This window comes from Pelobates fuscus, chromosome 4 (assembly GCF_036172605.1).
Source record: "Pelobates fuscus isolate aPelFus1 chromosome 4, aPelFus1.pri, whole genome shotgun sequence".
In the NCBI taxonomy this organism is placed as follows: Eukaryota; Metazoa; Chordata; class Amphibia; order Anura; family Pelobatidae; genus Pelobates; species Pelobates fuscus.
In genome coordinates this window covers 249,562,282-249,574,141 of record NC_086320.1, presented here as the reverse complement: position 1 = coordinate 249,574,141, position 11,860 = coordinate 249,562,282, and the positions used below count along the sequence as shown (strand labels likewise).

Genomic DNA, 11,860 nt, shown 5'->3' with positions numbered 1-11,860 from the left:
CCAGAATTTGCTGCAAAACCTTTGAATTGTCTGCTGTTGAAATCATAATATGTGTATGAGTCCATTATGTTTTGGGTGGAAAAAAAAAACCTAAAATCATCTATAGGGTTATTCACTAAACACCGGAATTTATTCAGAGAGACAACATCTGGTAAAATAGCCAAATTTTGACCGCATTGACAATTCTTATATTCACTAAAGCCAAATGTGGTGGGAATTTGTTGGGTCCAAATGGGCAGCAGTCGCCCAGATGCATTCAGTGTCTGGATTACAATTGCTGCTTTCACATCTGAATTACAAACTTTTAGAGAATTTAAAAAGCACTGATTTTAAACTGAATATGGAGTGAATGCATCCAGTAGGCTGCACTTTAGCAAATGACTGTTCCCTTGTTTTCATGCAAGGAAATTATAATTTGACATTCTATTTGGCCAATATTTGCATATTTGAAGCCTCCAAGGCCTGGATTTGCAACAGTCGGTCCTGAATTACATAATGTGGACATTGTTCAGGGACTGCTTTCCAAAATCTGAACATTGTAAAATAGTGCGAACAATGTTCATATTTTGCAGTCCATTATGATTAAAAAACTGAATAATATATGCAACCATATTTTATCTGTAGATTTACATTTGATTCTATGCTACGAGCACTAAAATGTTTGTGTTGACTGCTAGTTAGTTGATGTATTGTTATCTTTCATGAAAAACAAAATTAGGAGTCCATATGTGATGGAAGGCTGTGTAGGATCTGAAATGCCCCTTTTATATTCCTCATTTTAAATACCCAAACCAAGTACTGTGAAAATCAATGTTTTGTATACCGTGTTTAAAGATATACTTTTCTATGCTTTAAGATGACCGATGGCTATGGAATTTGCTGAGCTCAACAGAATGACGATACCTCCCCCAGAGACAAACACCCTTATCACCCTTATACCCTTGAAGAATAAGCCATGTGTCAACAAAGGAAGAAATGAGAAGACACATAGCAACTAAAAGTATCCAATGAAAAGCTTACAACACAATTCAACAAAATGTTTACAGCTTAGGTTATACAATGTATATGTGCTGAATGGGACAATTTGTGGCTATAAAAGCCACGTCCAGACTGCTGTAATACAGAAGGATTTTCCTACTGAACTTACGTGTCAGTGTGATTATTTCTCTCCTCATGCATGAGCTATACCTTGAACATATTGATTAGAACTGACAATATACAACAGAGGGCAAAAGAATCCACTTCACATATATCATACGTTTGTAACATGATATATTTCATATTCCTTCCAGGTAATCAAATATATTATAGAATATATGCAATATATGTAAGAAAAAAAATACATCTCTTCTGGCTTAAATATACTAATCCTAATTTCTTTCACCGGTTAATAATAACTAATTATTATAGTTTATTGGACCTAAAACACTAAGGATTAGGTTACTGGTCATTCTCACTTGTGGCAGACTTTAGGATTTTAAAGGGATTCTATAGTGCCAGGAAAACAAAGCCGTTTTCCTGGCAATATGGATCCCTCCCTTGTGACCCCCTCCTGCGGCTCTGAAGGGGTTAAAATCTTTTCAGTCACTTCCCTCAATCCAGCGCTGATGTCCATTGGCGCTGGGTCAGGCTCAGCCAATGCTCTTCCCACGCCGACATAATGCGCATACTCTACAATGGCCGCTCTTGCATTAGGATTTTCCCATAAGAAAGCATTTATCATAGACAGCCACTGGAACTGCAATGTTTTAGATTGCAGCACTAAGTGCAAAAGGAACACAGCACTCAGGCCACTTCAATGAGCTGACGTGGTCTGGGTGCCTACAGTGTCCCTTTAAGTGCTATGCTAAGAGCTTTATGAAATCCAATACATGAAAGTAAATATATCCCTATTTTACTTTTGAATTAGTACTTCAGGAGACAAGTGAATCAAGACAAAACTTGCTGTTAATATTTAAATAACAATTAGGGCCTGACCGCTGAGAGCAGAGGATGCAAACTCATATAGCTCCTGCTCTGCGGCCCTAAATAAACTGATTTTGATAGCCAAAACGGGATCTGATCGGTCCAAAAAGGCCACCAGATGACAGGCAAAACACAGGGGCACACATCAATGCCACACAAGCTACAATTCCGCCCTGCTGCACCTGCTCTTCACATGAGGCCTACACACATGACCGGCGTGAGGGAGACGGCCGCTCCCCCGCTGGCACCCTATGGACCGGTGGGGGTTATCCCGGTCCGCCCTCAGGAGACCCTGATACAGCCCGGCAAGAAAGCCGTGATGACACAGAGTCCTGCTACAAGCGACAACACAGCACCCAAAATGGCGGAGGCAGCGTGCCTCCCCAGCACTTATAGTGAGTTACCAGAGGTCGAGCATCGGCTGGACAGGGCCTTCCAAGTCTTCTGGGAAAAGCTGGAGGCCCTTCTGTTCCCGACGGACCCAGAGGCCGAGCCGGATACCGGGCCACACGATCACCCACATAAGGTTAAACGGAAGGAAGCACAGACTCCCCCGGCATCAAATCACCCAGAGAGCAGGAGACAACAAGACATCCGCAGGCAGGGGGTGATCAGAGCTCAACCGTGCGGCGACAAGAGCATACCAACAGCCCTGCAACACATGTGGACACCCATGCGGATGCACATTGACCCGCCCTCGCACTTACCGGACAACGGAGATCCGCCAACAGGAGACCAGACACACATGGGACTTCACAGGCCTTCAGCCTCCCACCAAGGGGCATCGGGTGAATCACCCTCACTCGGCGAGCGTGTAATGCCTACAGTGACCACATCACATGATGTCTTCCCGGTGATCTCGGGCAAGTTGCTGTTATATTGCTCCCCTCTACTCCCCAGGGCATTTAAGATAGACACTCGGACTGGAATACAGCTAACACCATGTTCTATGCCTTGCAAATGCTAACTATGATTTCCTTTTTGTTACTTACAGTTTATATTGAGCTCTAGTAATGTGCCTAGCATAGACTGCAAGCACTGATCTACCTAAGCCAGTGCATTACTAAGATTTTGTAGTCATACTTGTTAGGGCACTAACCATCAGCTTATCCTCTATTACATCCCTAGACACGTTGAACAAGCCTGTTTCTTATATGTTCAGTATTATTATTTTATTTTAGAACTAGTGCTGATTCAGCGAATTGTTCAGCTTGTGATCTTAAGCAGCGCACAGACAAGATGTGCTTCAGCTAAGCATACGACCCCATAATGCCACCTTGTTTATGCTAAATGAATAACCTGCCTCCCTTATCTCTTAGCTGACATGTCGGTTCCACTCTTGACAAATCTACATTAACATATAAAATGTGCAATGTTATATTATGCCACACAAATGTCTCTAATATGTTGACCATTATGCTTGCAATCGCTGTTTCGGCATTGCTTGTTGCTATGTACTTTTCTTGCACGATAAAATAAAGAATTAAAAAATATATATATAACAATTAGTCATAACTAGTTATATGACAATACAGTGAGATAATGTTCATCTTTCTATTGCAAACAGCACTCATTTTTATTTCTGCATTGAACAAATTGATTTGCAAATGCATGTATATTTTACCAATGTATTTTTAGTGTATGTAAAGGCTTATGTGTAAGTTACCTTACTAATTAATTAGTAGCATCAGTCAGTTTAACAACTAGCAGAGGATTTAATCCTGCAATGTAATGCCATATCCACTTCAGTGACTTGAAGTATTTATGGTGCGTGGAGTCTGAATGTGCAGAGTTTAGCTATGAAATGCTGCACATACTGCATTTAGTCCCTTTATGGCCAGAGGTATAACTCCATCTCTGACATCGTTATTGGGGTGTTATTAGCTTGTGGCTATGTTAATTATATGCACAGTTCAATGTACACATTGCCATTCATTTGCTGAGAATGGCCTGCTGATGCTGACAGTCAATAAATGGCAACAGAATAGGTATATGGCTTCTACAGGTCTGCAGCTCAGTTAAGCTAGGAGGCTCTTCAGTGGATGAGAAGCCAGGTAAGAAGGATACCATTGTAAAATGGTTTGCCCTATTACCTGGTAATGGTGCCAGGGTACTCCTCGCATCATAACCATTACAGTGGTTGTAGTGGGTATAATGGTTGGAGTAACCCTTTAATCATGGAGTAATCAACATAATAAGTAGACATTTTAAAAAAAATTAACATTTTGCAAATTTCACCCTGATTTTCAATTTTTACTAATTTGCTTTAGGAATAGTTCAGTAACTTAGAACAGGTTCTGAAAGTTATGTGCGTAAGGATGTTTTAAATGCATGATTACTGTTAAGATCTTAGAAATAAAAAGAAAGTGTACATCAAGAATAACACAGCTAAACAGTATTGTTTGATTTCTGGGCATTGCTGCATATCTTTTTGCATCTGCCATCATAAATATTTTATGGGCAATCTCTGAATGACTTTAGAGGCAAAACACATTTTCCTTGGCACTAACATTATGCAGCATAGCAATATATTATTTTCCCGTTTGAACAAATATTTTGAAACATAGAAAATGAAGTTTAAAAATAAAATTGGCGATTTGACAAGATAATCACACAGACGTCTGTTCTGGGCTTCTCAAGTGTGTCCTTTACTGGTTAACATAGATTTGGAGAGTTAGGTTCCACAATTACTTTTCTGTTACAATGTATGCACTGAAGCAGAGACCTGTAAGAACAAAGGAAAATGCATAATGAATTATGTTATACTTTAGATATCAACAAGGAGCATTCGCAAAATCAAAAACTGAAGAAAGTGTTAAATTGAAAAATAAGTTTAATTTAATGATAATATAGAGAAAAATCTATCGACTAAAAGGTGTAAACACAAAAATAACATATTCTCATATGGTTTTGGTTTAGATTTTTCTCCCTATTCAAAATTAGATAATTTTGTTAATATATAATACAAAAGGTTTAGTGCCTCCTTAGCCACATCGCCCCTTTTTCACATAATGTGTTCATGGATTGGCCTCTGTCTCCTAGTACGTACTTTGAATCTGGAGTTGAGCTACTAGGAAACAGAAGCTGCAGACTGGAGGAAAAGAACAACCAGCAATACATGTGGCAAGGATACTATAAGTCTTTCTGTATGCCTATCTGACAATATGTTTCCCAACTCCTGTGAGCCAGCTCTAGGTAACCCAAAAACCATTAGCCTCCAGCAAAGGGTGCTGATTGTGCCTTCTAAAAAGACTTTCTACACTGCCTGAGTATCTCTGCACTTAAATAACAAAAACAACTATAGTTGATAAAAAAAAAAAAAACCAAACACATATCACACCCAGTGTTGGATACAAGTTATATAATTCACAATATGCTTAATGCTGGATATCCAAACTCAGAAGGTAAAAACACAGCAAATAGAAATCTACGAGAAATAAATACAGCCATACGTAGTGTAATCTGTATATAAAAGTAAGAGCATGAAGTGAAATGTATAAACTCACGAGTATAGAGCCCTACCAGGCTCTGTGTAGACAGCTTCAGGGTGCCAATGCTGGCTACGATTATTCCTCAAAAAAATTAGGCTTAAAGGAACACTATAGTCACCTAAATTACTTTAGCTAAATAAAGCAGTTTTAGTGTATAGATCATTCCCCTGCAATTTCACTGCTCAATTCACTGTCATTTAGGAGTTAAATCACTTTGTTTCTGTTTATGCAGCCCTAACCACACCTCCCCTGGCTATGATTGATAGAGCCTGCATGAAAAAAAAAAACTGGTTTCACTTTCAAACAGATGTAATTTACCTTAAATAAGTGTATCTCAATCTCTAAACTGAACTTTAATCACATACAGGAGGCTCTTGCAAGGTCTAGCAAGCTATTAACATAGCAGGGGATAAGAAAATCTTAATTAAACAGAACTTGCAATAAAGAAAGCCTAAATAGGGCTCTCTTTACTGGAAGTGTTTATGGAAGGCTGTGCCAGTCACATGCAGGGAGGTGTGACTAGGGTTCATAAACAAAGGGATTTAACGCCTAAATGGATTGAGCAGTGAGGCTGCAGGGGCATGTTCTATACACAAAAACTGCTTCATTAAGCTAAAGTTGTTCAGGTGACTATAGTGTCCCTTTAAAACAGGTCTTAAAAATACTTTATTAAATAAAAAAAAATTTACTTTTACAAAATATAATAGAATAAGACTGTGATCAGGACATATACAAGCAGTGTGTAATAGTCAACATATAGGAGTACTAAACAATTCAATTATTGTTTTATCAGACCATAAAATCTTGTTTCACAGCATGAAAGTCCTTTATGTTCTTTCTTTTTTGCAAATTCCAAGCAGGCTTTCATGTGTCTTGAATACAGGAGATGCGTCGGTCTGGCCAGTTTGCCATACAGGTCAGTTTGGTGCAGATTTTAATTGATAGCTGTCGTTCAACACGTTTCTCTCATTTCCTCACATGTTCTCTGTAGTTTACCCAGAGTGAGCATCTTCCATTTAAGACTTATGGAGGCCAGTGTGCTCTTGGGAACTTTTGATGCAGCCAACATTTTTTTAGCCTTCCCTAAATCTGTGCATTAGCACAATCCTGGCTCTGAGTTCTGCTGGCAATTCTTTGACCTCATAGCTTACATTTTACTCTGATATGCAATTACAGATGTGAGATTTTTTTATAGACCAAAGTATACCTTTCCAAATCATATCCAATCAATTGAAATTGACACAGGTAGACTCCAAAGTGTAGAAACATCTCAAAGATGATCCAGAGACATGGGATGCATCTGAGCTAGATTTCAGATGTCATAGCAAAGAGTCTAGGTTGTGTTTTCTAAAATCTGTATTTTGCTTTGTCATTACAATGTATTAAGTATATATTGATGTGAAAATAAAAATAATAAAATAATTCTACCAAAAGGGTGCAAGATAAAAAAAATGAAATAAACTAAAGGGTTTGAATAGTTTCTGAATGCGCTGCACATGAGATTGGGGTCATAGGAGCCCATCTAAACTATGATGAAGTTGAGTTTGTAAGTGGCCTTATGTCTCTCAGGGCAGGTGATGGGGACACCTCTGTGAATCATGCTGCAGCTCTGTAGGCAAATGTATGTCTATGTGATGGACCTATCCAAGGCTGATACTATATTAGACAGAGGTGATAGACCTGCCCTCCAAGTTGTTATATAGACCAATTAAAATAGTAAAATGTAAAAGCCCTTGCAAAAAAAAAAAAAAAAAAATGGTTAGAGGTTAAGAGTACATGTAAATATGTAAATATTATTCATCAAGGATATAGAATGTGTTAAGAGACTCTTATATTGCTACAAAATAAAATGTTGTTTGAATGTGGTACAAGCATATCTTTCACTTTTTAAGATAGCTAAATATATATCTTTATTTACACACCATACATTTCCCATCAGTTATTTTTTTTTTTTGCTTGCACAATCATAATTGCACATTACTCTCTGTTTATTTTTTTTTCACAAGTAAGACACCCTTATCGTCTCTATGATGAGGAAAAGCAGTCATTTGGATTAAAGGGACACTATAGTCACACAGACCACTTCAGCTCAATTAAGTGGTCTGGGTGCAATGTCCCTCAGGTTTTAACCCTTCATATGTAAACATAGCAGTTAATCCAACCTCTAGTGGCTGTCTTCCTGACAGCTGCTAGAGGTGCTTCTGCGACACTGGGTGCGAAATTCGCATCCAGCGTGCAAAACGTCCATAGGAAAGCATTGAGAAATGTTTTCCTGTGGACGGGTCTTGTCGCGCATGCGCATTCCGCTCTACTTGGGAGCTGACATTGGCGGGGGAGGAGAGGTCACCAGCGCTGAGGGAGCCCGGCGCTGGATAATGGTAAGTGGTTGAAGGGGTTTTAACTCCTTCAGCTCCACGGGAGGGGGACCCTGAGGGCGAGGGTCCCCCAAGGATTAAATAGTGTCAGGAAAACTGTAAAAATGGTAACACATGTAGTCAATGATTACTGAAGTACAACAAAATTAAGCTTGAAACATTATGTTTTTATCTAAAATAGGACAAACACATTTATAGATCAGGTTGTATGAACACCCTTCAAATGCCAAGAGACTACTCAGATGCACTTTACTTGTTTTCAACATTTTGTTATTAACACAGTCTCCTGTGAATGTGGCACAGAGCTAACATTATACATAATGCTGCAACTGGCCAGGTACATGTCAACGGAGGGAGCTGCTGCAGGCTCACCTACTCCAGTGCAGATTCCCATTCACAAGTGCTGGGAGGAAGTGATATGAGATCACATTCTCTAAGTACTGTAGTGAATAAATTGACGATTGTCCCTCACCACCTGCAATCACCGCTCAGGTTGCACTAGCAAATATCTGAAGTTCCATAGGGACTCCTGATAGGCCAGAGCATGTTTGGCTCTGGCCGCTGTTAGTGCCATGCAAAGGCACCTCAAGTGCCATATTCGGCATATATGTGATAGGCTGTTTACCTCTGCCTTATGACATAATAATAGAAGGAGGCTGTAGAAAATAAAGTTTACATAGTTACATAGGCTGAAAAGAGACATGTGTCCATCTAGCCTTCCGCACATCTGTTTTTTGCTGTTGGTCCAAAAGAAGGCAAAAAAAAAACAGTTTGAAGCATATCCAATTTTGCAACAAACTAGGAAAAAAATCCTCCTTGACCCCAGAATGGCAGTCTGCTTCATCCCTTGATCTAGAAGCTAATACCCTACAATTGAAAAATTATATTCTTAAATATTATATTTTTGTAAGTATGCATCTAGTTGTTCTTCCCTTAGTAGTTTATCCTCTTCAACTTCATTCTGTCTGGCCAGGCACAAAAAACTGAAGCTCCTGTATCATAGTCCTCTCAGCCACGCTACACTGAGTGACTGGTAGGAGGGAGTGCTGTGCGCTTTCCTCCTGTCAGTCACTCGAATCTTGCGCCCCCGGAGCCGGTGCACCCTAAGGTGGCCGGCTGTGCTGCCTTATGGACACGCTGGCCCTGGATGCCTCAAAGCAGATTCAAGTCCCCTGCAGCTGTGCGGGGGACCTGGATCCTAGGGGAAAAAAACTCTGCTGCTATCTCGCAACAGGACTAAAAGAAAAAAACAACAACCTGCCCGGCACCCAGAACTACATCCGGGCGTAGTGAGATACAATTTGCGCATCCCTGCCACTTATTTCCACACTTAGTTCCTTAATTACTCATGGGTGAATACCGTCAGGCTCTGGATCTTTGTTTATATGAACTTTCTTTAGTTGCTGCAGTCATCCAATCACAACTTTTGCATCATCCAAGCAATAATTTGCATATCTATAGCCATAGGTTCTTCCTTAATATTTACTGAGGAGAAATAGTTATTTAAAATGTCTGCCTTTTCCTGGTCTTCTTTAATTAACACCCCGACCTGGTTTTCAGTGCACTTTCTTCGGAGAGAAGGCGGAGTGATTGTGAGAAAGTAAGGGATGGCAAAGGCAGGTGTGTGGGCTAAATACTCACATTCTTTATGTATAAATATTTACCACACAGATAGTTTCACAGCAGCTATCAGTTTCACATTGCCCAGTTCACTGTTTAGTGAACCAGCTTTAGGAAGAGCCACAGTCCAGGGCTCTCTATCCTGGTCCTAACCCCACACTATTGCCCCAACCCACCCACTACAAGTACTAGACCCCACTACAGCCCCTAACCTCCCACTGTTGCCTCTAACCACCCTTTACAGCTCTTAATCCCCCGCTCTTGCCTCTAACCACCCACTACAGCTATTAATCCCCCACTCTTGCCTCTAACCACCCACTACAAGTCCTATGTCATGGAGTAACACTTCCAGGTTCGGCACTCAGCTGTGAGTAGCCGGACCCCGCCCCCCTCTGACACAGCTCTGACGGTATTTAGGGAGACTGGGCCAGAGAGAGGGGGCTTGGTGATTGATTGTGTGAGCTAACGTGTGAGCTGCCTCCGCGAGACCGTGGGCTCCACAGGCTCAGCTACTGGGAGTTAAGGTACTTCTACCAGACTTACCTCTCCACAAGCTCAGACAAGCCGCTCCAGCCTTTGAGCAAATGCAAGAATTGCTGCATGCGATAAAGGATTACTGGAGAACGGATACTTTGCTACTTTACAAGTGGACCATATCTCTGAACTATTGGAGGACTACCCATATTAACCTTAACCCCTTAAGGACCAAGCTTCTGGAATAAAAGGGAATCATGACATGTCACACATGTCGTGTGTCCTTAAGGGGTTAAAGGACCACTCTAGGCACCCAGACCACTTCAGCTTAATGAAGTGGTCTGGGTGCCAGGTCCCTCTAGGATTAACCATTTTTTTTATAAACATAGCAGTTTCAGAGAAACTGTTATGTTTATATTGAGGGTTAATCCAGCCTCCAAAACCGCTAGAGGCGCTTGCGTGATTCTCACTGTGAAAATCACAGTGAGAGCACGCAAGCGTCCATAGGAAAGCATTGTAAATGCTTTCCTATGCGACCGGCTAAATGCGCGCGCGGCTCCTGCCGCGCATGAGCATTCAGCCGATGACGTCGCAAGGAAGAAGGAGAGGAGGAGGAAATCTCCCCGCCCGGCGCTGGAAAAAGAGGTAAGTTTAACCCCTTCCTCTCTCCAGAGCCCGGCGGGAGGGGGACCCTGAGGGTGGGGGCACCCTCAGGGCACTATAGTGCCAGGAAAACGAGTATGTTTTCCTGGCACTATAGTGGTCCTTTAAGTATATCTTTCAGCTATTTGTCTACAATATCATTTATTAATGAACTAATGCTTGCTTACTCAAACCTTCATTGCTACAAGTTACTAATCTCATGAAGGACAACTCCCATCATGTTTTTTCACTATGAATTGTTTCTTGCTTTGCAAATACATTCAGTGCTTCAATCTGCTAATTACATGGAGGACAACTCCCATCATGCTTATTCACTATGAACTGTTCTTGCTTTGCAGATATTATTAGCTACTGGATTATTGTTCCTATTGAAGATTATTCTCATGAACTTAAAGAATGTTACTTAATGCATCTCTGGAAAATTCTTAATAATTAACTTTGTGTTGTTGATTACTTGCACTTATTCTTATTGGATTATTGCCTAAATGCAATTCATTTAAGTTTAATACGTATTAAAACTTTGGTTGAATCAAGTTACCAGTGATTCTCTCTTTTCTTAAAGCTACAGTATTGATACTTAAGGATTCTCCATTTCTTCACTATTGTAATTAGGGAGTTTACAAGCTGCAGTTGATTTCCAATCCAAATCACCCCTAGTAGCATAACATCCTAACCCACTGTTGCCCCTAATCCCCTCTACAAGTTCTAAACCCCACTACAGCCTCTAACCCCCCACTATTGCTTCTAACCACCTACTACAGGTCATAACCCATCACTATTGCCACTAAGCACCCACTACAGACCCTAGGCCCCATTACAGCCCCTAACACCCTTTTATTACCTATGATCCCCCATTACATGTTCTAACCCCTCTACTACAGGTCCTGACCCTCACCTATTGCACCTCGCCCTTCCTATTAACCCTCACCCCCCACCACGGTCCTGACCCCTCCCCCCCTTTTCAGCCATTGATCCTACACTACAGGTCATGACCCCCCTACCACAGACCCTGACCCCCCACTACAGTGAGCTTCTCTGTAAGTGAGCTTGTGCGTGTTGGTGAGCTTTTTTGCAGTGAGCATGTGTGTCCGTGAGCGTTTCTGTAGTGAGCATGTGTGTCAGTGAGCTTGGCTGTAGTAAGCATGTGTACATGTGTCAGTGAGCTTTTCTGTAGTGATCATGTGTGTCAGTGAGCTTCTCTGTAGTAAGCTTGTGTATGAGTGTCAATGAGCTTGTCTGTAGTGAGCATGTGTGTGATAGTGAGCTTGTCTG

The 11,860-nt window shown here is 41.0% G+C and overlaps 1 protein-coding gene across 1 annotated transcript in view; it reads right to left on the bottom strand.

Moving 5' to 3' along the window:
* Positions 1-3,512: 3,512 nt before the first annotated feature.
* LOC134609421 (protein cordon-bleu-like) overlaps positions 3,513-11,860 on the bottom strand; it is a 139,152-nt gene continuing 130,804 nt past the window's right edge. The window contains exon 6 of the mRNA XM_063453097.1: positions 3,513-4,690. Coding sequence (XP_063309167.1) covers positions 4,664-4,690 — 27 coding nt within the window. The 3' untranslated portion in view covers positions 3,513-4,663. The remainder of the gene's footprint in view (positions 4,691-11,860) is intronic.